This window comes from Martes martes (assembly GCF_963455335.1).
Source record: "Martes martes genome assembly, chromosome: 13".
Taxonomy (NCBI): domain Eukaryota; kingdom Metazoa; phylum Chordata; class Mammalia; order Carnivora; family Mustelidae; genus Martes; species Martes martes.
In genome coordinates this window covers 82818523-82843135 of record NC_137901.1, presented here as the reverse complement: position 1 = coordinate 82843135, position 24613 = coordinate 82818523, and the positions used below count along the sequence as shown (strand labels likewise).

The 24613-nt window shown below is 53.7% G+C and overlaps 1 protein-coding gene across 1 annotated transcript; it reads left to right on the top strand.

Moving 5' to 3' along the window:
• The first annotated feature begins 1955 nt into the window (after positions 1-1955).
• PLBD2 (phospholipase B domain containing 2) lies at positions 1956-24333 on the top strand. Its single transcript, XM_080821272.1, has 12 exons — positions 1956-2289; positions 8304-8397; positions 11274-11432; positions 13240-13340; positions 13560-13774; positions 17445-17542; positions 19700-19860; positions 20478-20573; positions 20834-20905; positions 21543-21695; positions 22223-22385; positions 22610-24333. The coding sequence occupies exons 1-12, from the start codon at positions 2000-2002 to the stop codon at positions 22775-22777; spliced, it is 1770 nt and encodes a 589-aa protein (XP_080677398.1). The 5' UTR covers positions 1956-1999; the 3' UTR covers positions 22778-24333.
• Positions 24334-24613: the final 280 nt, after the last annotated feature.

Here is a 24613-nt window from a genome sequence, read left to right as displayed (position 1 = left end):
GAGTTCACCCTGATATTTCCAATACAGCCCATTGCCACAATAACCTTCCAAGGCTTCTAGCTCTCCAATATCTGTATTTATCTGAGGAACAAACCTGGATCCCAAATCATCATTACATTTATTAATTTGCTGAATCCCACACTACACAGAGAATAGCTTCAGAATACCACTTTGGAAAAACAAATTTATGACAAGGAGTTTAAGATTCGTTCAGTGTGGTTCTGTGATTTATTTGAAATAAGTCAAATTTGTTTGTCTCTGCTTGCATTCCTTTTTACGGATGTACCCATATGGTTGATTTGAAAATTTTTTAACTATTCAAAATATCAACACATTTCCAAAAGTCAAAACTATACAAAAAGAGAACACTGTAGTTAATGATACTGGAATTTAAAAAAAGGAAACTACAAAAAAATATCCTTATAGACATGTCACTCTCTCTCCTAACCCTCCCAGGACGTTCTCACCCACCACCTTGGGGAACTAATTTCATTGGTTTTGGCTTTATCCTACCTGTGTTTCCTTTGCAAAAATTAGAAGATTCAAGTACATTGTATCTCCCTTTCTTTTTTTACACAAAATAAAGTGTACTATGTATACTTTTTCGCACTTTGCTTTTTTCAGTGAACGCTATGTCTTAGTAATCACTCCAATCCAGTTTATAGAAAACTTCCTTTTTCTTTCTTTCTTTCTTCCTTTCTACAGCTGTACAGTACTCCATTGTGGGGTTGATCCACTTCCTCAATGAATTTCCTACATATGGGCATTTCGGTGTTTCCAATATTTCAAAATTACAAACAGTGCTGTGGTGAACAACGTTATGTGTAAATATTTAGGTGGGATTGCTAGATCAAAAGGTAAATGCATGTGAAGTTTTTAAAAGACACTACCTATTTCCCCTCCATTTAGCACCCCTACCAGCCATGTACCTATGTCCATTTCCCCCGGGACATCAAGAGAGTATGTTGTCAAGCTTCTTAATTTTTTCTAATCTGACGGGTGAGAAGTCATTTCTTTTAAGTTTTTCGAAAAGTAGTACACTTTCTGTGCAGTCTATCCAGCTTCTCCCAAAGATAACATCCCACGTAACCAAAATATAATGACCACAATCAGGACATTGACATTAACACCTCACTTTTAACTAAATTACAGACCTCATTCCAATCTCACCAGTTTTCACATACACTCAAAACTTCTGGTGTGCATTTCTATGAAATTTCATTCTCAATGTAACTATAATTCGCGTTTCTCTCATGGTCAACGAAGTGAGCATTTTCCCTAAGCTTAAGGATCATTTTTTGATCTTTTTTTCTTGAATTGTCTGTTCATATTTTTTGTCCATTTTTCTATCTGGTTTTCAATCTCCCCCCCAATTTAATGAATTCTTCATATATTAATGATATTAGCCTTTTATCTATGATATATGTTGTTAATATTTTCTCCTGGTTTGTCAGTTATATTTTGACTTTGCTTACATGTGTTTTCCACATGCAAAAGTTACAGAGGACTTTATATAGCCAATTGTATAAATCTTTTATTACATCTGAATTTTAAGTCATAGTTGGGGCCTTTTTCACATACAAGTTGTGGAGAATTCACCCGTATTTTCTCCCATATACGCAGTTCTGTTTTTTACATTTAGATGCCCATCATTCAGGAGTTTCTATTTGTGTATGGTGTGAAGAGTGGATCCTGGAGCAATTAAATAAGTGTAGCAAATTATTAGCAATTGATGGCAGGCACACGGGTATTTATCGCGGTTGCAACTTTTCTCAAAGTTTGACAATTTGAAAAATAAACGGCTCCGGGCAAAGCCTGTTAAGCAGCGTTTGCGGAGGCGCCGGGGGGCCCTTTAAGATAGGCCCCGCCCACCCCGGAAGGGCTCGTCCAAGCCCCGCCCTCCGCCTCTCCTCGCCCTCTCCCGGTCAGGTCTGGGCCCGCCCTCCACAGCGAAGTCAAGTCACGTGAGCCGGGCTGCGGCGCCCTGCTCCGCGCCGTCATGGTGGCCCCGATGTACGGCTCCCCCGGCGGCCGGCTGGCCCGGGCGCTGACGCGGGCCCTGGCGCTGGCCCTGGTGCTGGCCCTGCTGGTCGGGCTGTTCCTGAGCGGCCTGACGGGCGCGATCCCGATCTCGGGACGCCAGTGGGGGCCCAAGGGGCCGGTCCCTCCCGACTCCCGCAGCCGCTCGGTGCTCCTGGACGCCGAGACCGGCCAGCTCCGACTGGTGGATGGCCGCCATCCGGATGCCGTGGCCTGGGCCAACCTCACCAACGCCATCCGCGAGACGGGGTAAGGGTTGGCCTGACCTCGCGCGGGACCGGCTGGGGGAGGGGGTTGCACGGGCGCGGGGCCTCGCCTGCCCCTAGGGCAGTGCTCCTGGCTCCCTGGGGGTCAGTTTCCCCGCCTCTTAGGCTGCAGCACAGTCACCTGGACTAGGTCCCTGGTTGGGTCGGGGCTAATGCAGTATCCCTCAGCTCGTGGGGATCAGTCCCTCGCCTTCAGCTAAGGGTGACAGTACCTCGGTTACACTAGAGACTAGATCCCTGCCACCCAGGCCCCAGTGCCTCCATCTGGATCAGGTCCGCGGAGCACCGCCCCCGCACTCCCCGCCATCCCCACCCCGCCTCTGGGCCAGAAGGCTTGCGATAGCTCTTCAAGGGAGAAACTCTCACTTCCTTGACGGTGGCTTACCCCGTGGGTGCGTTCCTCTTGCCTCTGTTCCAGAACGAGGGCAGCAAGACTGAGCCTGGATTCTAGGCCAGTGTGAAAACCCAGGATCCTTAAATTCATGTAGACCCAGATAGTATTTTTGCTGGGGCTCTGCGCCTTCTTTCTCTCCGCCCTCCTGGTGCAGGGGAAAGTTGCTTTCCGAGATAGTTAGTACCAGCCAAGTGCTCCGTCCTTGGTAGTCATGATTAGCTGTTGTTCTAACCCCCTCCGTGCCTGTCTGGGCTCCCATTTCCTTGTCTGTGGCTCACATTTTGAGGATATCCTCTGGCAGGGAGGTTGGATGATACCCTTCTCAGGCCTGTACCAGGGCTTGTGCCCATTCATTCATTCATTCACTCACCTGATGTACTTGGCCTTGGGGACACAGAGCTGAGCAAGATGTGTCTTCATTCAGAGGGGGAGACAGAAAGTGCCAGAAGGGTAACCTGAGTCAGTGGTAGTGGGGAAAATCCGCCTTAAAGCCTTGTCAGCAGGGCTCAGGCCCTGATTAAGGCTATGCTGGGGATTTTAGTGTGCCCTAAGTTCCCCCTCTTCCACCCATCCATTTTGCTGGCATGCATTAATTCCTGCAGGTGTTGGAGAAATACAGGACACTGAGGACATCCCTATTTTGATGCTTTGTGGCCCTGGGGGGGGGGTATCAGATAGACAGAGGGAAGATTATGAAGAGGGGATTTGCGGCAGATGTAGGAGCTGGGTGGGGCTAATCTGGGAAGGCTCCTGGGAAGAGGAGGCCACGGAGTCTGCTAGTTACTATCCGTGGGGGGAGCTAGAGCTCTGTGGCTCTGTGGCTCTGAAATCTGGTGACCCATTCTCTGCTGACTCACACGTGTTTTGGGCCCTGCTTAGCAAAGCCAAGAGGGCATGACAAATCTCTGCGTCCACGCTAGCTAGGAAGGAGGCACGGAGGTGAGGCCCAGCTTGGGGAGGGGGCCTTGTCCTACTGGAGGCCCCTACTGGGCTGTGTTGCTCTGAATTATGGAAAACAGAAGTGGAAATAGGGCTTCCTTGATGACTGTGCTAGATGGAGATCTCTTTGTGGCCCAGCTCCCTTGCTGTGTGACCTTGGACAAATCATTTTGCCTCTCTGAACCTGTTTCCTCTCCTAAAAGTGAGGCTTGAAGGGAAATTCAGTGGGATCACAGAAAGCACCTGTGTTTGTTTACTGAAGGAAGGAATGAGTGAAAGAGAAAGGTGTCCTCTGCCCCCATTTTATAGTTAGGGACACTGAGGCCTGAGGCGAGAGCCCAGGTTTCTTCCACACTTCTCGCTCTCACGTCCCGTTTCCAGCATCCTTTCTGTCTAGTTGGCCCCTTTAGCCCTGGGGGCTGTGCTGTAGAGAGAACTGTATTAGAAACCCCTATTTTGGGGTGGCTCAGTGGGTTAAGCGTCTGCCTTCAGCTCAGGTCATGATCCCAGAGTCCTGGGATCAAGTGTCACATCGGGCTCCCTGCTCATTGGGGAGTCTGCGTCTCCCTCTGGCCCTCCCCTCTGCTCATGCTCGCTCTCTCACTCTCTCCCAAATAAATAAAATATTAGAGAAAAAAAAAAAAAGAAGCTCTCATATTGGAAGCAGGGAAACTGAGACCCTTAAGATCGACCTCTTAGAACTTAGGGATAAGACGAAAGAAAGACATCTGAGGGTTCCTGGCCCCCGATCAGCAGAACCTCTGCACTGTGGGTGACTGTCTCATTTTTCAAAGGATGAAGGCCAGGGATTTGACTCTTCTGTTTACCTGGATTTGGGATCTCTCCTCTTCCTGTCCCCCAGAATTCGCCACGGGGGATCCTGGGATTGTCAGGATAAATTCCATGTCCTCTTTCCCTCCATGGTCTGTCCTCTTTCATTTGTGCTGTATCTGACCTTGGACCAACACTCCCCATGAAGCCTGAAACACTGAGGATTTGGTGCTTGGCCATCAGAAGTGCGCCAGGAGGCAGGGCCTGCGTGTTTTTGCCTCCTGCCTTGGTGCTGGGGAGGCTGGACCCCTTCAGCCCTGATTCCCTAATTGACACAAATCACGAGTCACCCTGGAGTTGGGGAAGGAAGTGAGTGCCAATAAGAAGGAATTACCCTATTAAGAAGCAGGGAACCCGCTCAAATCCACTGGCTAACGAGCAGCAGCCCAGCCCAGTAAAGTTGGTAGATACCATCCAGCTGTTCTTGGAAGTCAGAAAAGGTGAACATATGCCGTAGAGTGAGGAGGAATGGTAGCCACAGATTAAGGTAGGTGAGGGTGTCCACGGTGCACTGTCCCCCGAAGCAGGGTGTGGGGACCGGGGGAGGTGTGTGACGCCCTGCTCAGCACACAGCAGTGGTCTGGTTTTCCTCAAATGTGGCCTCTTTAGACCGTGGAGTCATCAGGCATTAGGCCCCCGTGACATAAAATCACAGTGTGGTCTATAGACTCTCCAGAAAAAAAAAAAAAAAAAGATTGGAGAATGAGATCAGTGCTGCCAACATCTTATTTTTTTTGAGTGAGTGCATTAAAAACAAAACAGAACTGCATTTATTGACCTCTGTTAAATTTTCTCTCCTAAAAGATCAGCTATTTTAGAATCAAGTGCACAGAAAGGACATGTTCTTTAATAGAGAACAGTCTAATGGGTACATTCACTTTAGAAACACGCATCAGTGGTTTTCTTTTGACCGGGGATGGGGAGTTTTGCAAAGTTTTCAGTTGGCACAGCAGTGAGGGACTCTAGAGGCCGTTTGCCCAAGTTCGAGCCTCCCTGTTTTACAGATGGGGAGGTCAAGGCTGGAAGGGCCGGAAAGTATCGTATAGAGCAGAGTTTTAGAGTTACTCTCAGAGCGATCTAGGCTCATACCTTTGGCTGCCTCGTCTCTGTGAGGATGGTGAGAACCCTGCAGAGTTGCGGGGGTGGGAATGGGGGGGGTGAGGTGGTGAGGAATCATTTGCTTAGGCTTCAGGCGGAGGCAACAGAGGGATCCTAAAAGATCAGCCTCGGGGTCTGGCGCTGAAGTCTGGTGGCTTGAACAAAACCTCTTAAATGGGAACGTCCCCCACTCAAAGTGTTCTGGAAAGATGGGGGAAACCCATCTATCTAGGTTTTCTGAGGACTCAGGCAAAGTGATTAAAACCCATTTAAATGGAATCCCCCCCAGTTGCCCTCTGGAACAAGGCCCCACACAAGGAGATACAGGGGTGGGTGGTGATTGTTAGACAAATAATTAACCTTTTGTGGTTAAAAAAAAAAATCCCAGCAGTTTAGAAAAGTGAGACAGGATGTGTGAGGTAAGGCCTCCCATATATAACCACTGTTAGCTCTTTTCTTCCAGAATTTTCTATGCATAAATAGGCCTAAATGTGCATATGTATGTGTAAGCACAGGTATGCATGTGTGCTTGCATAAAATGCTGTCATACACAGTGTTGTCCTGAGTCTACCATTTATCCTTCTCTGATCCTTTTTTTCTTCTTTTTTTAATGTTGTCTCTGACATCTCGTCAGCACATGGTACCCCTTTCTCATCACAGCAGTTGCCCTGCTATGTCATTACCTGCTTACATGCCAGCCCCCCTCCCCTCAGCCACCCGTCACCTGCATTAGCCTTGGGAAGGCCAGGCCTGAATGTCATTCACTCTGGTGTGCCCTGCCCTCCATGTCTGGTACCTGGTAGGCTCTCAAAAGGGCTTGCTTGACGAAAGTATCAGGTGAGCGTGTTTTGATCGTCTTTTCCTCTCCAGAGTCCTCCCCAGGCCACAGCCGTTCTCGCCGTGGAGCTCTTGGGTGGTTGGCCGCCTGCCCACGAGACTGTCCTGGCAGATCGTGGCTCTGCTTTGGTTTGGAGCCTCTTCTTGGTGCCCCTGGTTTTCTTCGTGGAAATTGCTTTACCAAATGTTTGTCCCTAGTTACAGAAGCCACCTGGGCAAAGAGTTTTGTGTCTTAGGAGCAAGAATGAAATCCAGAACCATAAAGGAAAGGATAGATAGGTTTGGCCACGCAAAAAACCCCAAAAACCTCTATAGGGCAAAAACGAAAGCCAAAAAATCAATTAAGTCAATTAAAACACAAACATATTTTCAATATTAGTGACAAGCAAAGGGCTAATGTGTACATAGAGAACTTCACAAATCAATAAGAAAAGATAAACACAATGGAGAAAAGTGACTCAGGCACTTGAACCAAAGAACTATAAATGACCAATAAAAATTCAAAAGCAAGTGTAGGGGCGCCTGGGTGGCTCAGTCGGGTAAGTGTCCGACTCTTGATCTCAGCTCAGGTCTTAATCTCAGGGTTGTGAGTTCAAGCTCCGTGCTGGGTGTAGAGCCTACTTTCAAAATTAATTAATTAAATTTTAAAAATTAAAACAAGTATAATTGAAGTAATTAAAGGATTATAAGTAAAACAACACGATTGCGTTTTTCCACCATTGCCTTGGCAAAGATGAGAAAGATCGGTAGGAATCATTTCAAGCAAGGGAGTGGGCAGACAGGAGTGGGTACGTTATGGCGAGGTAGCCCACAGCCCAGCGTGGGAGCAGGCTGGTAGTGTTAGCCTCACCCGGCTGCTAGTTAGAAATCCAGGGTCTCGGGCCCTGCCCCAGATTCCGATCCGAGTCTGCTTCCGAACCAGGTCTTCAGGTGACACGGCTGCATGTCTGAGTGTGGAAAATGCCGCTTCCCAGAAGGAGCAGGAGCCTGGAATTGAACCCCGGCACTGCCCTTTGCTGGCTCTTTAAGCTTCGGCAAATGTATCAGCTCATGTAGGGCACCAGTGCCTTGGAACCAACCACCCGCCAAACCTGCTGGCTTCTCAAATAACCAAGGGTTGTTGATGGATCCGGGGGGCACCAGGGCAGCTCTGTTTCATGCCGTGGGTCTGCTCTGTGTTTCTCTCATGTCTCTGCGAGCAGCGGGCTGGCCGGGGCTTGTTCTCCTGGAGGTGGCAGAGGCACAGTAGGGCAAGCGGAAACAAAGGAGGCTTCTCAAAGGCTGGTCTTCTACCTGGCACACGGGCATTGCCCTCCATTGGCGAAAGCAAGCCGGATGACTGAGCCCAGATCAGTGGGGCGGGGAAGGACTTGGCCGTGGGTAGAAGGGACCGCAAGGCCACACGGCAGAGGGCCCGGCTAGGAGGAGGGCAGCAGCGTGGGCTTCCTCGGTTGCGAAGTCCTGTGCCTTCACCTCTTCCTCTTCTGTGCTGCGGGGAACAGCAGTGCCTGCCTGGTAGGATCATGAGGTTGTCGCGAGGATTGAATGAGTCTGGACAAGAAGTGACTAGAATGCCGTCTGGCCCAGAGGAAGCCCTCAGATGACCCTGGCTGGTGTGATGGGGGGGGCTGGGACGTGGATTAGTACAGCTCTGGGCTGGTGGCTGTTTGCCAGTGCTTATAAAGTTAAAAATACCTGTGCCCTTTGACCCAGCATCTCCCCTTTGAGGGATTTCGCCTGACATGTGCACAAAGGCAGACAGACGGCCATTCACGTGAATGGCCGTTCCTTACTGCGTCTTTTATGGTTTAACACTGGAGATGGCCGTGTGCCCAGCCTCGGGCTGACTGTGCGCGTGCCCCCCGGGCTGACCAGTGTCCGCTCCCCTCTCCGTCTAGGTGGGCCTTTCTGGAGCTGCGCACGAACGGCCGCTACAATGACAGCCTGCAGGCCTACGCCGCGGGCGTGGTGGAGGCCGCCGTGTCTGAGGAGGTAAGGGCCAGATGGGGGAGCCTGGGGCTCCTGCCTCCCACCCCACCTGGCGCGCGCCCCCGGAAGCTTGGAAGGGTCCTGAGATGAGGTCTCTGCGGTGGGGGGCGGGGGGCTACTCCCGCCCTCCATATCGTTGGGCAGCAAGAGCTCACGTGCATTCTCTAAAAACTTAGGCTAGGTACTGTTTGATGCATATGAAATCATGAAGCCCAGTAATGAAATGAACATCCGGACCGAAACATGCAATGTTACTGATCCCTCTGAGCCCCCCTTCCCGACCCCTGCCCCCAGAGGCACTGTCCCCCTAAATGTCTGTTCATTCGTTCATTCATTCATTTATATTGAGATATAATTCACATGCCATAAAACTATTTGAAAATGCACAATTCAGTGGTTTTTAGTGTATTCACAGGGTTGCGCAACCATCTCCAATACCCAATTCCAGAACATTCTCACGGCCCTAGAAAGAAACCCCATACCCATACCTCCCCTCTCTCCCTCACCCCAGCCCCTGGCAACCATTAACCTACCTTCCATCTCCATGGGTTTGCTGATTCTTGACATTCCATGTGAGTGGGTAGTCTTGTGTGTCTGGCTTCTTTTCCTCAACATTGTGTTTTCCAGCCTCATCCCCGTTCTGGACGATGTCAGTCCTTCACTCCTTTTTGGGGCCCAGTAATACTGTCTTGTATGCACGGACCACATTTCATTTATCCGCACATCCGTGGGCAGACTCTTGGATTATTTCCACTCTCTTACTTTCATTAAACTGGTTTTACCACGTGTGCCGAATCCTCAGGCAACGTACCATTCTGCTGTACTCGATCTGGGGCTTTAGAAAAGTGCGAGCCTCCATTTCAGGAGGTGGCCTGTATCAGAAGTGGGTGAGACGTCCCAGTGACAGCCAGTCCCCCGCAGTGTGGGTGGAGGTGTGACACCTACTTGGAAAGGTCGTTGGGCAGTGGTGGCCTTGAGCCCGCACGTGCCCTGGGGCCGCAGAGCACCACGTGATGGAGCTTTGGGAAAGAATCAGCAATGCAGACACCTCCCACAGGCTGGCTGCTGAGTGGGAAAGAGCAGGTGACAGATGACTGCACACAGGGGACACCCTGTGGTGAGACTCACACTTCTCATTCTGACAGCCAGCAGGGACCTGGACGTCCGCTTGGGACCTTGATGTCTGGGGAGCTGCTCAGGCGCTGGGCCCGGTGTGCTCGGGGTGTAGTGAATGAGGCAGGAGTCCGTCTCTCGAGGGGCCCCTAGCCTGCCAGGAACCGAGGCAAGGCCCCAGGGGCTCTGCTGTGAGGAATCCCAGACATACGAACCGGGAGCCTGGCCCCTGTTCTCTCCCTCAGCCCTCACACTGGCCTCCCCGCCCTACCAAGAGTGGCGTGACGAGCCCACTGAGGCCCAGAGAGCTGAAATTACTTACCCAGGGTCACACAACCAGTGAGCAGAGGGGCCAGCATTCAAACCCAGCTCTGTCTGACTAGAGTCTCTGTTTCTAAGCGTTTTCCTTGGCCGCCCCCTCCCCCTCTTCCCCCCCCACCCCGCCCGCCACACTGGCCTGGGATCTTCTCCTGAGTAGTGATTGTGTCCTGTCCCCAGCTGTGACCCGTGCACTCAGGCCAGAGCCTGATACAGGACAGGCATCTGGGAAATGCTCCTGAAAGTACTAGAAAGCTGCACGGAGGAGGTGGCATCTCTTTGAGGCCTTGAGGGCAGAGGAGAATTTGGATGTGTTTTGGGAAGATGGCAGTGGAGTAGGGGGTCCCCTAAGCGATCAGTCTTGGGGTACCGGGTGCTGCCACCATTCCCTCACTGGCCTGTGTGTCTTGGGAATATTTCCAGTGTGGTGAGGGGTGTGGCTGGAAGTTAACCCGCCAGCCTTGTCCCCGTGAGGTCTGTGCTTTGGGAAATTACAAATCCGCACATTTCCAGTGTTCAGATCTTGACTCTGATTTATTGTCTGGAGGACCTTGGGTAAGTTAGTCACCTGCCCGTGCCTCGATGTCTTCGGCTATAAAGTGGGGATGGTGGGGATAGCACTTTCCCTCCAGAGTTGCTGGAACCAGAGGTTTGCACGAGTGTGTTCATACAGAGTGCCATTCGTGTGAGCTCTGGGCATCGACCCCTTCCCTGTAGTGCCATAATATAGCGGATGCTCCCTCCCCCTGCTGGAATGCCATCTGGGTGGATTTGGGATTCTGGGCCAGGCCTGGCTGACCTCAGCCGGGCTCACCCAAGTTCTGTGGTCAGCTGTTTGGGGGGGAGGGGCAGCTGAGTGGCTTAGAATGGTCTCCTTCATGCGTCTGGGGCTTGGCTCTCTATCAGCCGGGGTGACGGGAGTGATGGGGCCGACGGGGCCGACGTGGTCTTGAACCTGCCAGCAGGCCAGCCCAGGCTTGTTCACGTGACATCAAGCCACTTGAGGGCTGGTTGAACCAGTCCGGCATTCACTTGTATGTGAGTCCGTTGTGAGTTCCCTGCCACGTCCTCAGGGCTTAGGACAGGACGTGGTAGGGGTGCGAAAGTCGTACTTTGTTGGCTGACCGAATACATCTGTAGCTTGGGGGTCTCCGGTAGCTGAGGAGGCCTGGTCTAGAACAGACTTGGAATACTAAAGTCTCTCAACAGAGGGGGACATCCAGAAGTTTTGGGCGCTGATGGGACAAGAGTGGGATGGGTGAGAGGGGCCCCGAGGGGAAGAGAACCCGCGTGAGCAAAGGCTCGGGCCTCACCAGGGCACTGTGGTTCTCAGAGGCTGGGGGTGAGGAGTCTGAGCCCGAGTGGGGAATCAGCGGGGGGGGTCCTTGGCAGGGCGGGCAGCCCGGCGCCCCCTGCACCTGCCCTCGCCCACCTTGCCTGCCCCACAGCTCATCTATATGCACTGGATGAACACGGTGGTGAATTACTGTGGCCCCTTCGAGTACGAAGTCGGTTACTGCGAGAGGCTCAAGAGCTTCCTGGAGACCAACCTGGAGTGGATGCAGGAGGAGATGGAGCTGAACCAGGGGTCCGCTTACTGGCATCAGGTGGGCGCGGCCCCCACACGCCGGGGGTCTGTTCTCGGCACCTGCCGCGGCTGCGGCTGCTGCTGGCCCGGCTGGCCGGCTGCCTGTCTCACACCCCTCTTCGCCAGCCCTTCCCCCTCCCCCTTCCCCTCTCCTTCAGCCATCTAGCCATCCATCCATCAGTCCTCCCTCCATTTGTCTGTCCAACCATCCAGTCTTCCCTCCCTTCCTTCTTCTCTCTCCCTCTGTCCCTCCCTCCCAACTATCCATCCATCCGTCTGTCCGTTCAGTCTTCCCTTCAGCCACACGTCCCTCCCTACCTTCTGTCTTCCCTTTCCCTCCGTCCTTCCCTCTCGCCCTCCCACCCACCCACCCATCCAACCGCCAGTCTTCCATTCATCCCCCCTCCCTCCCTGTCTACCCTTCCTTCCCACTCAGCCATCCACGGGGCTCGTCTGTCAGCACACACACAACCCACAGGCTTATCCATCTTCCTCTCTCTTCCTCTCACCCATCTGCCACCCTCTGCCCATCGTAGGCCAGCTCTGTTCTCCCACCAGCCACCGCCCCAGCCATTGACATACCCCCTTTGGTTGCCTGTCTAGCTTCCTGCCCACCGTCTACCCGTCTGTCCACTCCCCCACTACACTTCTTCCCATTCACTTGCCCAGTTGTCTGTCTGATACCCACCTTGTCTCCTTCATTCCCCACCTACCTCCTGGCGATCGGAGCACGTCCAGGTGTCAGTCTGTCCATCTGTAGCTCCACCACAGCCGCCTGCTGTCCCCACCTGGGGCCGTCTGGTTCCTTGGGGATGGTGCCCGCGCCCCTTTTGCACCCTGTCCATCCCTAGGCTCATCTCCTGCCGACCTCCTGTTCTGTGGTCCAGCCTCCCCGACCTCCTGGTTCCTTGAACAAGTTGTGTTTCCTCTTGCCTTGGGGCTGATGACCTGCTGCCCCTTCTGCCCAGAGCACGTCCTCCCCACCCACCTCTGTCCCGTCCCCACACCTCGCTGCGGCGCTGTAGTGAGGGACTCAGAGTCTGTCTTCAGCGAGACCCGAGCCCAGTGAGGACAAGGCAGGGATCACACCTGCTTTGTTCACCACAGGGGCCGAGGTGCCTAGCACATAGTAGGTGCTTTACATGTAAAGCTTGGTTGAATATTTATAGATGAAGGAATGGATCTGCCTCGTCCCGTCCGCCCATCCAAGCTCCGCACCCGAGTAGACAGCTGTCGTTCTGTCCACCCTGCCCTCCACCTGGACGATTGCTTCTCTGTCCTTGCCTCCCTTCTACCTAGCTTAGCAGCCACGCATCCATCTCTCAGTGCTGTCTGGCTGTCTGTCCATGTATCTTACCCTTTTGTCCGTCCGTCCATCCCTGTTACAGATGCTAACAAAGTGCCTGGTGTGTACCCAGAGCTGGCCACGGCCGCTCAGGGACCCTGTGATGATCTCCCTAGCTAGAGAATAGTGACGATGACAATGGGGACGAGTCAGCTAGTGAGACATATGCCCGGAGTGGCAGCGCAGCCAGGAGCTGAGCTCAGAATGAGGAGCAGTTGACAGTGGGTCAGGGTCAGCTGGGAGGCTTTTTGGAGGAGGGGGCTTTCAGCTGGGCTCTTAAGTGGGAGTAATTTAGGTTGGCAGAGGGCAGAAACATCTAGTTAGCTAAGCGATGGCAAGAGAGTGCTTGGCACGGAGGGCTGGGTGAGGGGGGATCAGGGCTGTCTAGATCCTGGAGGACGCGCCGGGGCCCCTCACATTGTAAGAGAAGGCGTGAGCCCTAGGGGGAGAGGCCTCACCCCGCCTGTGCCCCTCCCCCTAGGTGCGGCTGACCCTCCTGCAGCTGAAAGGCCTCGAGGACAGCTATGAAGGCAGTATGACCTTTCCAACTGGGAGGTTTACCATCAAACCCTTGGGGTTCCTGTAAGTGCCACTCCCGGAGCGGACAGGGTAGGGGAGAGGGCCATGCACCTTATTGTCAGACAGACCTGGGTTCCCGTATGGGTTCTGCCTCCTCCTGGCCCAGCCTCAGACCGCTCACCTAGCCTTCCAGAGCCTCAGCTTCCTCCTCTGTGAAAGGGGCCTGGAAACAGGCTGCCAGCAGGCCGGCGTGGTAACCTTCTAGCATCCTGCCCTCCTCAGCTTGTTGCAGCTCGCAGGGGACCTGGGAGACTTGGAGCCCGCCCTGAATAAGACCAAGACCAAGCACATTATGGGCTCTGGCTCTTGCTCTGCCCTCATTAAGCTGCTGCCTGGCCAGACGGACCTCCTGATCGCCCACAACACCTGGAGCTCCTACCAGAACATGCTGCGCATCATCAAGAAGTACTGGTTCCAGTTCCGGGAAGACCCCCTAGGTGGGTGGACGTGGGTGTGTCCGTGTGTGTGAGCGTGCGTGTGGGCACACAGTGCAGGGGGTGGGGGTTGCTGGGAGCTGTGGGCCTTGGCCCTGTGCACACCGTGGAGCCATTCTAGGCGTCCGCCTTATTGTTGACATCTTGGTTTCTTTTTAGTTCCTTTTCACAAGGCATATCAGTTACCTGCTGCTGCGTAACAAGTCACCCCAAATTTAAAACAACAAAAGCTTAAAACACAATCATTAATTTTTGCTCAACGTGTCTGTGGGTCAGCAGGATGGTTTTGTTATGCTGGGCCAGGGCCGGCTGATCTTGGCTGAGTCACTGATGGTTCTGCGGTCGGCGACTGAGGCTGGCCTCCTCCGCGTGTCTGGGGGTGGCTCTCTGCTGGGTGCGGCGGCAGCTGGGTGAGCTCAGGCTTAGTCAGGTGACATCTGGGCGGGGCAGTGTGGAAGGCCTCTTGAAGGCTGGTTGAAATGGGCACAACCCTCTGCTGCTCAAAGCAAGGCAAGTGGCCAGCTCTGATTTGAGAGGAGGGGAAAACAGAGCCCAGCATCTGATGTGAGGAGTCACAGGGTCCCACGGTGGACGGTAGGGACGCAAGCTTGGGAAGGCTCACAGCAGACACTCAGGGCAAACACTCAGCTACACAAGCAGTGCATGAAGACATGAATACACCCTTCCTGTCAAATGTGGAAACTTTGCAGCTAAGGCCCGAGTACCCCAGCGTGGCGATCCCCTGCAATCCCGGGCCCCAGTGTCCACCCCAGAGGTAGCCACTGCCAGATGTTTGCAGTACCTCCTTCTTGGCGAAACTTAAAATTAAATCCAATGTTGCCAGGAGGTGGCGAGTCCCTCTGCTAATGATGGCAGTACTGGTTAGCGCCGTGGCTTGGAGAAGAACCCCGCCGGTATCTGATAAAATTCAAAATCTGTCACTCCCGTGGTCCAGCAGTTCTTGGCTCAGATCTGTCCCCAGGGAGCCATTTTGCCTTCTGCACAGCGATGGTGTACAAGAATGTCAACTACAGTAATGGTTGGGAAACAACCTCATGTCCATTAACTTAAGTAGATTTCTGCATTGACACGTACACAGAGAAGCGTGCACATCACACAAGTACGGCTGCAAGTGTTGCTGCCTGTGTGTGCACCCAGACTGAGATACAGAACGTTCCCAGCCCCCCTGCAGCTGCTCTCCCGGCCCTTTCCCAGGCATGTATCCCCACCCCAGCGTGTAATCTCCATCTGCCTTCTTACAGCGTAGATGCGGTGTGCCTGACTTTGCGTGTTACGTGCACGGGCTCGCTTGGGTCTGACTCCTGTCACCTAGCGCAGTTGGCTGTGAACTTTATCCATGTTGTTGTTTGTAGCCACAGATCTGTCCGGTTCATTGCTCTGGATCCATGAACATTGTAGTCTCTTCCGACGAGAACCAATGTAAGGGGGCTCCTGGCTGGCTCAGTCTGCAGCATACACAACTCTTTGATCTCGGGGTTGTGAGTTTTGAGCCCTGTGTTGGGAGTAGAGATTATTTAAACTAAGAAACGAAAACCTACGGGAGTCATACACATAGGGTATAGGAAATTGGAAAATACACTAAAACGTTCATACACAATCAAAATCACTTGAACACCCCGTAACTCACAGGAGATAATTTCTGTGACTATCTGGTTCTGTTTTTTCCTCTAAACTGAAATGTACCTTATTTTCCCATTTGTTTTCGTTGATTTTTATTTTGCTAGTAATATGTGAATACATACTTGCTGACACAAGTTCCAGCAATGCAGATAAAGAAATATATCTCTTATGATACCCTTTTTCCAAATTCTAGACCCTTCCTAAGGGAATACTTGCTGCCATTTTGGTTTGGATCTGTCTAGACTTTTTGGATTTTTAGGATGCACTTCTATTGGTATAATGAACCATTTTTTTTTTTTTTTTAGTTAATAGGCTTTATTTGTTAGAAAAGCTAGAGGTTTACAGATAAATCAAGTAGATAATACACAGAGTTCCCGTATACCTCCCTGCTCCTCTCTCCTGTTATAAATGTGTTGCATTGGCGTGGTACGCTTGTTATAATTATCTGTCAATGTCAGTACGTTACTCTCAGTGGAAATCACAGTTGACATTCAAGTTCACTCTGAATAGTATGGTTGTACAGATTTTGGTCAACACACAATGATGGGTATCTACTTTTATGCTTCCATACAGCAGTTTTGCTGCCCTAAGCAGTTTGCTTTCTGGATTTTTTTTTTTAAACATAAATAAGACTGTACCATATGGATGGTTTGCAGCTTGTTCTCTTTGCTCAACAGCTGGCCTTGGAGAATTTTGGATATTGCCATGTTCAGTCCACCTTCTAACCGCTGATACTAAACTTTTAACTAGTTCTCAACTGAGGATTTGGGCCATGTCCGGGTGTTTGGTGTTTTCGGTTGGGGCTGCGGCAAGACAAGTGGGCCCCCAAGTGGAAACCCTGGGTTAAAAGATGGACATAAGTAGGGGCACCTGGGGGGCTCAGTTGCTTAAGCATCCAATTCTTGATTTCGGCTCAAGTTATGACCTCAGGGTTGTGAGACGGAGCCCCATGTCAGGCTGCGCTGAGCACAGCGTCTGCTTGTCCCTCTCCCTCTGCTCCTTCCCCCACTTGCTCTCTCTCTCAAATAAAATCTTAAAAGAAAAAAATAAGAAGATGGGCATAATTAGTGGTGCCTGGGTGGCTCAGCTGGTTAAGCGTCCAACTCTTGATTTCAGCCCAGGTCTTGATCTTGGGGTTGTGAGTTGAAGCCCAGCATTGGGCAACTTGCCTGGGTGTGGAGCCTACTTAAAAAAAAAAAAAAAAAAAGATGGATATAATTAAACATTTTAGTCTCTGGATACATACAGCCAAATTGCCCCCAAAAGTGGCTAGTCCAGTTTATACTTGTCCACGAGTCTATGAGCATGTCAGCTTTCCCCCAACTTTGCCAGCACTGGGTGTTATGTTCATTTCAGTTTTTTCATTCTGGTAGGTGATACATGACATCCTGGGCTGAGCTCCACCCCCCGGCCCCGTATTAACTTTACTGATGACTGGTTTAAACACACCTTTAGGACGTATATATTGGGGGGTCTGGACAAACACATGCAGTCCTGTGACCGCCCCTCAGTAGAGACGGAGAGCATTTCCATCCCTCCAGGCAGTTCCCTGTGCCCCTTTGTAGTTATTCTTCAGGTATCGACTCTTCTAGTTTCCTTCCCATTAGGTAGTTATGCCTATTCTAGAAGAGAAAAACAAACAAACAAACAAAACACCTGCATTACTTTTTTAAAAAATTTCTGGTAGTAAAAAAATAATAATTTAATTGAGGTGAAATTCACATGGCGTAAAGCGAACAATTCAGTGGCATTTAGAATATCTGCAGTGTGTGTGTCCATCACCCGCATCTTGTTCCCGGATACCTTCATCACCCTGGAAGGAAACCCCAGACCCCCTTTCCCACCAGCCGCTCATGGCCTGGTTTGCTAAAATATCAGAACGGACGGAGGCTCCCCCAAGACCAGCTGCTCTCCTACCTGGAGCCTCTGGCTCTTGGGTTGGGGTGCAGGGATCCCCAGATGGGTTTGTCTGACCTGTACCCCCACCCCCTGCTGGGCTCACTCTCCTCCCCCACCCCGCCGCCCCCCGCAGAGAACTCTCCCCTGGCTCCGGGCAACAAGGTGGTCTTCTCGTCCTACCCTGGCACACTCTTCTCCTGTGACGACTTCTACATCATGGGCAGCGGGCTGGTGAGTGTCCCTCCCATGTGGCCTTTCTCTCCCAGGGGTTTTGGGTCACTGGGCAGCTCTGGGCAGGTGGGTAGATGCAGCGCCCGCCCCCACCACCGCCACCGCCACCATCCCGCGCTGGGCCTCTTCTGCTCTGGTGCTTGGACCACTGGGGAGTGGCGGGTTGATTCTTACACATGGATTCCCAGTCCCTGTTGGTCAGGGCCGCCGGATCCGGCATTCTCCCTGGACTCTGCGTTCTGAGCCAGCTCCTCAGCCTTCGCTGCACTTGAGGGGCCCTTTTGCAAAATCTTTGACCTTGACCTCAGTGACCCTGTTTTGCTTGGCGGGCTTTAGCATAAGCCATCCCTCCCTCCACCATGCCCTGTTCTCATCCTGCCTCCCCTCCTGCCTTCCTCAAACTCCCTCTAACCCAGCCAGGTTTTCTGAATAAATGTTGTTTACAATGTGTTGTTTTTATCGGTTTTCCTGGCTGGGGTCCAGGCTCGTTTAGAAATCTGTTCCTGGCACCCCTCGCCGGGGCATTGAGCCCTGAGATTGCAACATGCGGAGGAGAGGAAAACATTGCCCTAAAAACACCCTCCAAGCAGAAGGTGCCAGTTTCCCTGCGGTTCGGCGACAAGGGGCTCTTTCCTTCTCTGCTGCCTTCTGAGAGCAGTGGGGGGCTTAGTCCCCTGAAATGAGGAAGGAGGCTTGAGAGGGCCAGGTGGTAGCTGAGGGGACCCCCTCGCTACGGTCTGGCTGGGGCGAGGAGGGGACCATCTGGGGAACAGCAGCTGAGAAGGTCTCACCCAGTGACCTGGGAGGGGTCCCGGCAGGAAATGTACCTCCCATCGGGGTCTTTAACTGTGGCTAAGCCACAGACCCCTTTGGCAGAATCTGGGGTGCTGAGAACCCTTTCTCAGAATAACATTCTCAGATGCAGAAACCAAAATATATGGGATCATAAAGGAAACCAGTGATATTAAAAGGTGTTTGGCAAAATATTACATAAATAACCTTTTAACATTATATACGCGCTGCTTTGTGAACTTACTAAATCACAAGCTCTCGGAGTAGATGTGCTAACTACCTTAATTTTGAAGGAACGGGGAGCATAAGTGATATTTTGAGATGGTGCAACCCTGTCGTATGGTGGGAACACATCTGATTTCTGTTGGTGACGGTCTCAGGTACCATTCGCGTCACGGTGGCAGGTCACCCGTGCTTACGGTGCAAGGAGATGCTGAGTGCAGTTTGGCGGCGGTGGGAAGGAAGAGGTTGTGTTTTCCCCTCTTAAGTCTGCAGCCTCCCTGAGTACAGCCCCAGGTTCAGAACTCCCCCATCCTGGGAGGGGAAACTGCCTCCCAGGGCTTTCTGGGCCACACTGATCTGAATCCCGGCAGTGGCTCTGGAGACTGAGAGTGGCTGGTTGAGGGACAAGGGAGGTACAGGCTGAAAGGAGTGGAAGAAGGTGTTCTCAGCTGGATATCGCTGTCAGGAGGCTTGCTTTCCAGATTCTTCCTTTAAACATCACATTTATGGCTCTTGCTATCTTTTAGCTGGTTTGGGGGCTTTGCATAAGAGAGAAGGAAGCATGCTAATATCCTGCTGTAGTGGAGAGGACATTGATTTAAGAGCTGGAAGTTTGCTGATGGAATCTTGGCCCGTCCACTGACCAGCCATGACATTTGGCACATTTCTTAGCTTCTTCAGGCCTCAGTTTACCTTTCAGTAAAAAGGAGCGTTGGTAGCCATGCTGTGTTTTTCCCAGGAGGGCTGGAAGAGGTCAGTGAGACTGTGATGGTCTGCCAGGCTAACAGCCTCGAGTCCCCTGATTTTCTCCGCAAAACTGCAAGGAAGGGGTAGAAATGGGACGCTGTCTCTCTGGGGAAAGAGTTGATTGACTTGGTTGGGGGACTGGGTCCATAGGTGCAGCGCCATGGGCTCTCCCAGGGGCTGTTTCCCAGGGCAAAGCTGGATGCGTGATCGTGACTCTCCCTTGGCGCTCAGCCAGGGAACCAGTGAGGACTGTGCACCCAAAGCAGCATGTGAGGTTTCAAAAAACTGTAATCAATGTACGGACCATGACTGATCAGCACTGCCACTTGGTGACAGCATGCCCTCATCCTAAGTGAGGGGGCCCTTCCGTGCAGCACCCCCTCGGCCCTCCCACAGGTGACTCTGGAGACCACCATCGGCAACAGGAACCCGGCCCTCTGGAAGTACGTGCAGCCCAAGGACTGTGTGCTGGAGTGGTTGCGTAATGTGGCGGCCAACCGCTTGGCCTTAGACGGGGATGCCTGGGCAGACATCTTCAAAAGGTTCAACAGTGGCACGTGAGTGGGCTCCTGGCACTGAGAAATGGACCAACTTCCCCACTGATAGAGCCCGAGGGACCTGATGTGGGACCGGGGCCACACCCCCCCCATACCCTCTGCAGAGCCCTCTCATGGTTCCTGCTGGAGGTAGAAGGTGTCTTAAAGTCTTCTCCCTTGTTTTATACTTAGGGAAACGGGGGCTTTGCCTCTCCCCTGCAGGCTCTTCCATCCAGGGAGAGGCCCTCAGAGGGAGGCCAGGAAGAGAACTTGGGATTTGAGGGCCCTGGAGGTGGGAGGGCCGTCTGAGCAAGTGGGCATGGTCAGTGGGGGCCCCCTGAGCCGGAGACATTGGAGCTGGATAGTGCAGGGACTTACAACGTCGGCTGAAACATTGACCTGTATTCCTATAAGCACTAGGGAGCCGTAGCCTTCTGTGGAGCAGACAGACTGCCTGATGGGAGCCGAGGACACCTGGTCAAGGTGCAGTGTCAGGGTGACAGTCAGATGTCAGGACCCCCCCCCCCCAAGTGCCACTTCTTTCTCTTGATTGCTGGTGCTGTGGAGCACTGGGGCTACAGGGAGGCTGGGGCAGTGGTCCCAAGGTGTGTTCATTCCTCCTTCCTTCGGTGTGGCAGGTACAACAACCAGTGGATGATTGTGGACTACAAGGCGTTTGTCCCTGGCGGGCCCAGCCCCGGGAATAGGGTGCTCACCATCCTGGAGCAGATCCCGTGAGTAGCCTGGGAAGGAAAGCAGGGGGTTCCGGGAGCCGCCTAGGCGAAGGTCTGGATGCACGCTGGAATGCGTGTGGGAAGGTGAACAGCCAAGGAAGGCCAGGTGGGAGGAGGAGGCAGCCTCAGACTGCGGTAGAAGATCCGGGACCTAATCCACCTCTGGGCAATGGGGAGCTGCTGGGGGTTCTTGAGCAGGGCAGTGCCCACAGGTGCCCCTTTTCTCACCAGTCTTGCCCCATCTCTCTTCTTGGTCCCAGGGGCATGGTGGTGGTGGCCGATAAGACCTCAGAACTCTACCAGAAGACCTACTGGGCCAGCTACAACCTACCGTATGTCCCCACCCCTGCCCCATACCTTCCTCACCCCTACTCAGTTCTCCATGCTGGTCAGGGGTTCTTTCCTGCATGATCTTTTCAACCCACAGAGCAAAGAAACCACCTTGGCCTTTCTTTGGCCAGGAAAGCCCAACCAGTTTGGGGGGCAGAGTAGTGGGACTTAGGTCTGCGCCCATGGGGGGAGGGTCGGGGGTGGCCAGGCTCAGGTGCCACCCCCAGTGTGGCTCCCCCATTGGGTCTGCTGTAACCAGGCTGCACGGCCATCACCTCCGGACACTCACTGTGCCCTACCAATGAGAGATTTGCTCCTTACAACCAGTGCACGGTCGCCATGGCCCCCGTTCCCATTTCACGGACGAGGAAACTGAGGCCTCCAGCAAATGCCTGACTTTCCCAGGGCGCATTCCCCAGCTGTTCAGCGGTGAAGTCAGCATCCGAATCTTGTCTCTTGGACTACAGAGCCCGAGCTTGGTCACCCCAGCGAGCCACCTCCCAGCATACACAGAAGACATGACTGTCACTGTCCTGTCATGGTTGTTAGTGATCTTGGTCTGGTGTGACCACTCCTCTGTCTCCCTGGGCACAGCCAGCGTGGGCAGGGGCAGTGAGTGACCGTCCTTGTCCCCCGTAGGTATTTTGAGAGTGTGTTCAACGCCAGCGGGCTGCAGGCCCTGGTGGCCCAGTATGGCGACTGGTTCTCCTATAATGGGAGCCCCCGGGCCCAGATCTTCCGACGGAACCAGTCGCTGGTGCACGACCTGGACTCCATGCTCCGGCTCATGAGGTGCGTGGGGGAGCGTGCGCCACGAGTCCCATAGAGCTTTACGCACGCTTCACTGGCCCCCGTGTGTAAGCCTCACTACGAGCCCAGGGGTCCCAGGGCAGCGGCCAGCCGGAAGCACATGTTACAGGTGCGGGTGCTGGCCCGCTGCTGAGTGGCCCCCGGTGCTGGGCACTGTGCTCAGAGCCAGAGGAATGGCTCAAAGCAGGGAGCCCCCGCTGTGGGAAATGTGAGATCCGTCAAGAACCCGTGGGGATGTGGGCACAGAATGAGAATGGACTGAGCCCCCAGCACTGCTGTGAGAGGCAGGATGGGGTATCTAGCCCAGATCAGGGGTGGGGGCCCCAGAGGGTCTCTGGAGGAAGGGCTGCCTCGGCGGATGTGAGGACAGGCGTGGAATGATGAGGTGAAGGGTGAGGGAAGCTGGGCACGTGAATGCAGGTGGCTTGTTTCCAGGGCTGCCACCAGTGGGAGCTTGGCCTCCCCTTCCCAGTACACCTGACGGATGCCCCCTCCCTTCCCACATCCAGGTACAATGACTTCCTGCACGACCCCCTGTCACTGTGCAAAGCCTGCAACCCCCAGGCCAACGCAGAGAACGCCATCTCGGCCCGATCTGACCTGAACCCCGCCAACGGCTCCTACCCTTTCCAGGCCCTGCACCAGCGCTCCCATGGGGGCATAGACGTAAAGGTGCTGCCCCACCCCGGGCCTGGGGGCAGGGGGTGGGCTGGGATGCTGTCATTGCTGCGGGGCACGGGGTGGTGGGGGTCAGAGCAGATGGCGGGCTGGGGGGCAGGGTTGGCATGGGGCTGTGGGTGGGGGCCAAGTTAGGGCTGGGGTCAGCACCCTCTGGATTGGGGCAGCTCAGAGCCCAGCCCAGGCTGGTGCTCAGTGACCTCTGCCCTGGTCCCCAGATGACCAGCATGGCGCTGGCCAGGGCCTTTCACATCGTCGCAGTCAGTGGGCCTACGTGGGACCAGCTGCCCCCGTTTCAGTGGAGCTCCTCGCCCTTCAGCGGCCTGCTGCACATGGGCCAGCCTGACCTCTGGAAGTTCTCGCCCGTCGAGGTCTGGTGGGACTGAGTCTCCTTCTCTGCCCTGCTAACAGCCACTGGGGCCGCCCGCCAGCCACCACCCTGACCTCCTGCCCGCCCCCTCCGTGGCCTTCGTCCCCTGCTGTGCCCAGATTGGGGGGCCTGGGTCTGCCAGGTTCACTGGCCTCCGGATCATCTCCTGGTTGGGATGCGGGGCCCGATGGGGCCCAGCACTGACTCGTTCGCTCCCCTTCAGTGAGGGAGTGCCTCCCCTGTCCCCTGCCTCTCTGCATCTCTCTCTCTCTCCTCTGTCTCCTTCTGTCTTTCTCCTATGCTGGAGCCCTGTCCTCATGCTGCCTCCTCTTGAGGGCTTGGGAGGGGTCCTCAGATGGGGTTTGGGGCCTCTGGTGGAGCAGGAGGGGACCTTTCCAGTTCCCGCCTCCCAGTGTCATTCCTGCCAGTGGCTCTGGGACTTGTGGGGTTTTGGCCCCAGACCTGGGCGTTGCCTCTAGTTGGCATCGGTCCTTCCGTCTCCCAGCCGCAGCTGCTCTGCTCCCTCGGGAAGCAGTCCCTTTGTTTCCCCTTCTGGACAGCTTCCCTGAGGACAGAAACTTGAAAACAAACAAAACCAAAGTTTCTGGTGACTTGAGGCTGGAGGGGCCTTCGGGGCAGAGAAGAGTGTCAGCCTCTATCCTGCAGCCTCGTGCCCCCTGCCCCCAGCTTGGGCCTGCCCCTGGCCTCAGGGCAGTGCCCACAGCTCCCCTGCTGTAGGAACCAAATTGCAGACTGTGCTGCCATTAAATGAGAGGCCGTGGCCCGTGTGCTGTGCTTTTTTAGATAGTGGGGGAGGCTGGGCTGGTGCCCTGTGTCCTCCCTGGTTTGGGTTCTACACCATCCACCCATGCATCTTCCTGTCCATTCTTCTGTCCATTCATCTGTGCGTTTATTCCTCTGCTGACCTGCCTACCCATTGTCTGCCTGCGGTCTTCCATTCATTCATCCATCTACTCATCTGTCCATCCATCCACGCAGCCACCCAGCCACCCGTCCATTCACCTACCTGTCCGTCCATCCATCCCTCCATCAGTCCATCCGTCCATCCATCCATCCCTCCATCATCCATTCCTCCATCAGTCCATCAACCTATCCATCCATCCATCCATCCATCCCTCCATCATCCATCCGTCCATCCGTCCGTCCATCCATCCGTCCATTCAGATGTTCTTGAGCACCTACTTTGTTCTGGCTACTATCCCAGGGCCTTGGTAACCAACAAGACTTTCCCAAGTTCCACTGTGGGATACAGGCCGACATGAAACAGAGTCTCTCCCCATCTGATCTTAGCCAGCTGATTGACCCCAGCCCTCTACGCCTCAGCTCTTCTAGTGGACAGAGGTGTAGACCTTGCCTCTTTGGGGGGTTTTGTGCTGACTCAAGTGGGACAGTCGAGGCTGGAAGCAACTCTGTTCTGGGCAGGCTTTCTTGAACTGAGCACCACTCTGTCCCCCAGGAAGAAATCTGGGGCCAAGGGACCGATGGTTTGCTGTCCCTGCCTGCCTGCCCTTGATGTCCCATCACCTATAAAATGTGTTTCTGTCCCTCCTGGCTGGAAGTCAGTGGATGAGCCTGTGTCCGGGGTGGGTTTGGGGTGGGTTTTACACTCTCCCCTGAATCTCCCAGTCCCTGCTGGTAGTCGGGGAGAGTAGGGGCTCTGCAGACCCGTGTGGAGCTGCATCGTGTCCTGAGGGACTGGAGGGGGTCTCAAGCTGCACTCTGAACTTGGGGACTCAGTGAATTGCCTGGTGCTGCTGGGGGTGGTGTGGTGGCACCCGTTCCCAGACCTTGAGGAGCCCCTGGCAGGCCCTCTTCTCTGTTTCCCTGTGCT

What these genes read in the sequence shown, in the direction of transcription:
- PLBD2 (XM_080821272.1), top strand. Translation starts at nt 2,000, where the DNA reads ATGGTGGCCCCGATGTACGGCTCCCCCGGCGGCCGGCTGGCCCGGGCG. An exon ending in AGGCCGCCGTGTCTGAGGAG is followed by an intron (nt 8,398 to 11,273) that starts GTAAGGGCCAGA and finishes CCTGCCCCACAG; the next exon opens with CTCATCTATATGCACTGGAT. An exon ending in ACATCATGGGCAGCGGGCTG is followed by an intron (nt 17,543 to 19,699) that starts GTGAGTGTCCCT and finishes GCCCTCCCACAG; the next exon opens with GTGACTCTGGAGACCACCAT.